Below are 1,318 nucleotides of genomic sequence, written 5' to 3' on the forward strand. Positions count from 1 at the left end.
CCACCATCTATCATCCATCCATCAATCATCCATCCATCCATTCATCTATCATCCATCCATCTATCATCCATCAATTATCCATCCATCCATCCAGCTATCATCTATCAATCCATCCATCCATGTATCATCCATCCATCATCCATCCATCTATCCATCCATCTATCATCCATCCATCAATCCATCATCCATCCATCCATTCATCTATCATCCATCCATCCATCCATCCATCCATCCATCCATTTATCCATCCATTTCTACACCTCTGTAATCAGAAGCAGAGGATAAAAGAAAAATGGAGGATATTATGGTAAACGTTGATAGAAGCAGACATGCTAGCAGTTAGCCTGGTAGATGGAGAAGCTTATGACCTTCATGGAGCCAAGATCTAACATTCCTCTGAGAGCAACAGGTTTAAAGCTCTGCTACCAGAAGAAAGGTGGAGTCCACTTCATCCGCTTCCTGTTTAGCATTAGGATCCCATGCAGGTTGTGCTTCATCGTAGATGCTCCTTTCTGGTTTTGGATGTAGAAGTTGGAGCTGAAGCATTCTGATGATGATGGTAAAGGATGAAGAACCTCCTGATGGTTTAGATTGTTTAGAGAAAACTGCAGATGTTTGCACAGTGGGCGTGACTGTGTCCACCTGACCGAGGTCTCCTGGCATCTGATCATTCATCTGAAGGTCAACCAGATTAGGTTCAGGATGTTTCTGACCAGCTTCTTCTCCCCTGACAGCATGGCCATCATTTATGGAGTCTTCTCTGCATCCAACCTGGTGGCCCCCTCTGTGGTTACGGTCATTGGGCCCCAGGTCTCCATGTTCCTCAGCGGCCTGTTGTACAGGTTGGTCTCCTCACAGTGACACAGCTGAAGCTTCCTGGGTAGCAGCAGAGCGCTAACAAGTCTCTGTATCATCCTTCACAGCGGCTACATCGCCATGTTCATCCACCCATTCACCTGGAGCTTCTACACGGCGTCTGTGTTGGTGGGAATCGCTGCTGCAGGTAGAGCAAGGCGCCAATCGACCCAGAAGCTCCTCTGCCTCTTGGTTGTGGTGTTAATGTTTTCCTCTGGTCTCCAGTTCTGTGGACGGCTCAGGGAAACGTTCTGACCATAAACTCCACCGACAGAACCATCGGCAGGAACAGCGGCATATTCTGGTCGCTGCTGCAGTTCAGGTAAAGCTGACAGTAGAACTTAGGCCAAGTTCATAGTTACTAGGCCATGAACAGGTCCTACCTCAACATGAGGAAGAACCCATGAGGCCATGAACAGGTCCTACCTCAACATGAGTAGGAACCCATGAGATGAGGAACAGG

At 47.8% G+C, this 1,318-nt stretch overlaps 1 protein-coding gene across 1 annotated transcript in view; it reads left to right on the top strand.

The window, feature by feature from the left end:
- mfsd11 (major facilitator superfamily domain containing 11) overlaps positions 1–1,318 on the top strand; it is an 11,308-nt gene that overhangs the window by 3,263 nt on the left and 6,727 nt on the right. The window contains exons 3-5 of the mRNA XM_015393130.1: positions 735–842; positions 924–1,003; positions 1,081–1,177. Coding sequence (XP_015248616.1) covers positions 735–842; positions 924–1,003; positions 1,081–1,177 — 285 coding nt within the window. The remainder of the gene's footprint in view (positions 1–734; positions 843–923; positions 1,004–1,080; positions 1,178–1,318) is intronic.

The sequence above is a fragment of the Cyprinodon variegatus genome, unplaced genomic scaffold (genome assembly GCF_000732505.1).
Source record: "Cyprinodon variegatus isolate N-32 unplaced genomic scaffold, C_variegatus-1.0 Scaffold24, whole genome shotgun sequence".
NCBI classification, from domain to species: domain Eukaryota; kingdom Metazoa; phylum Chordata; class Actinopteri; order Cyprinodontiformes; family Cyprinodontidae; genus Cyprinodon; species Cyprinodon variegatus.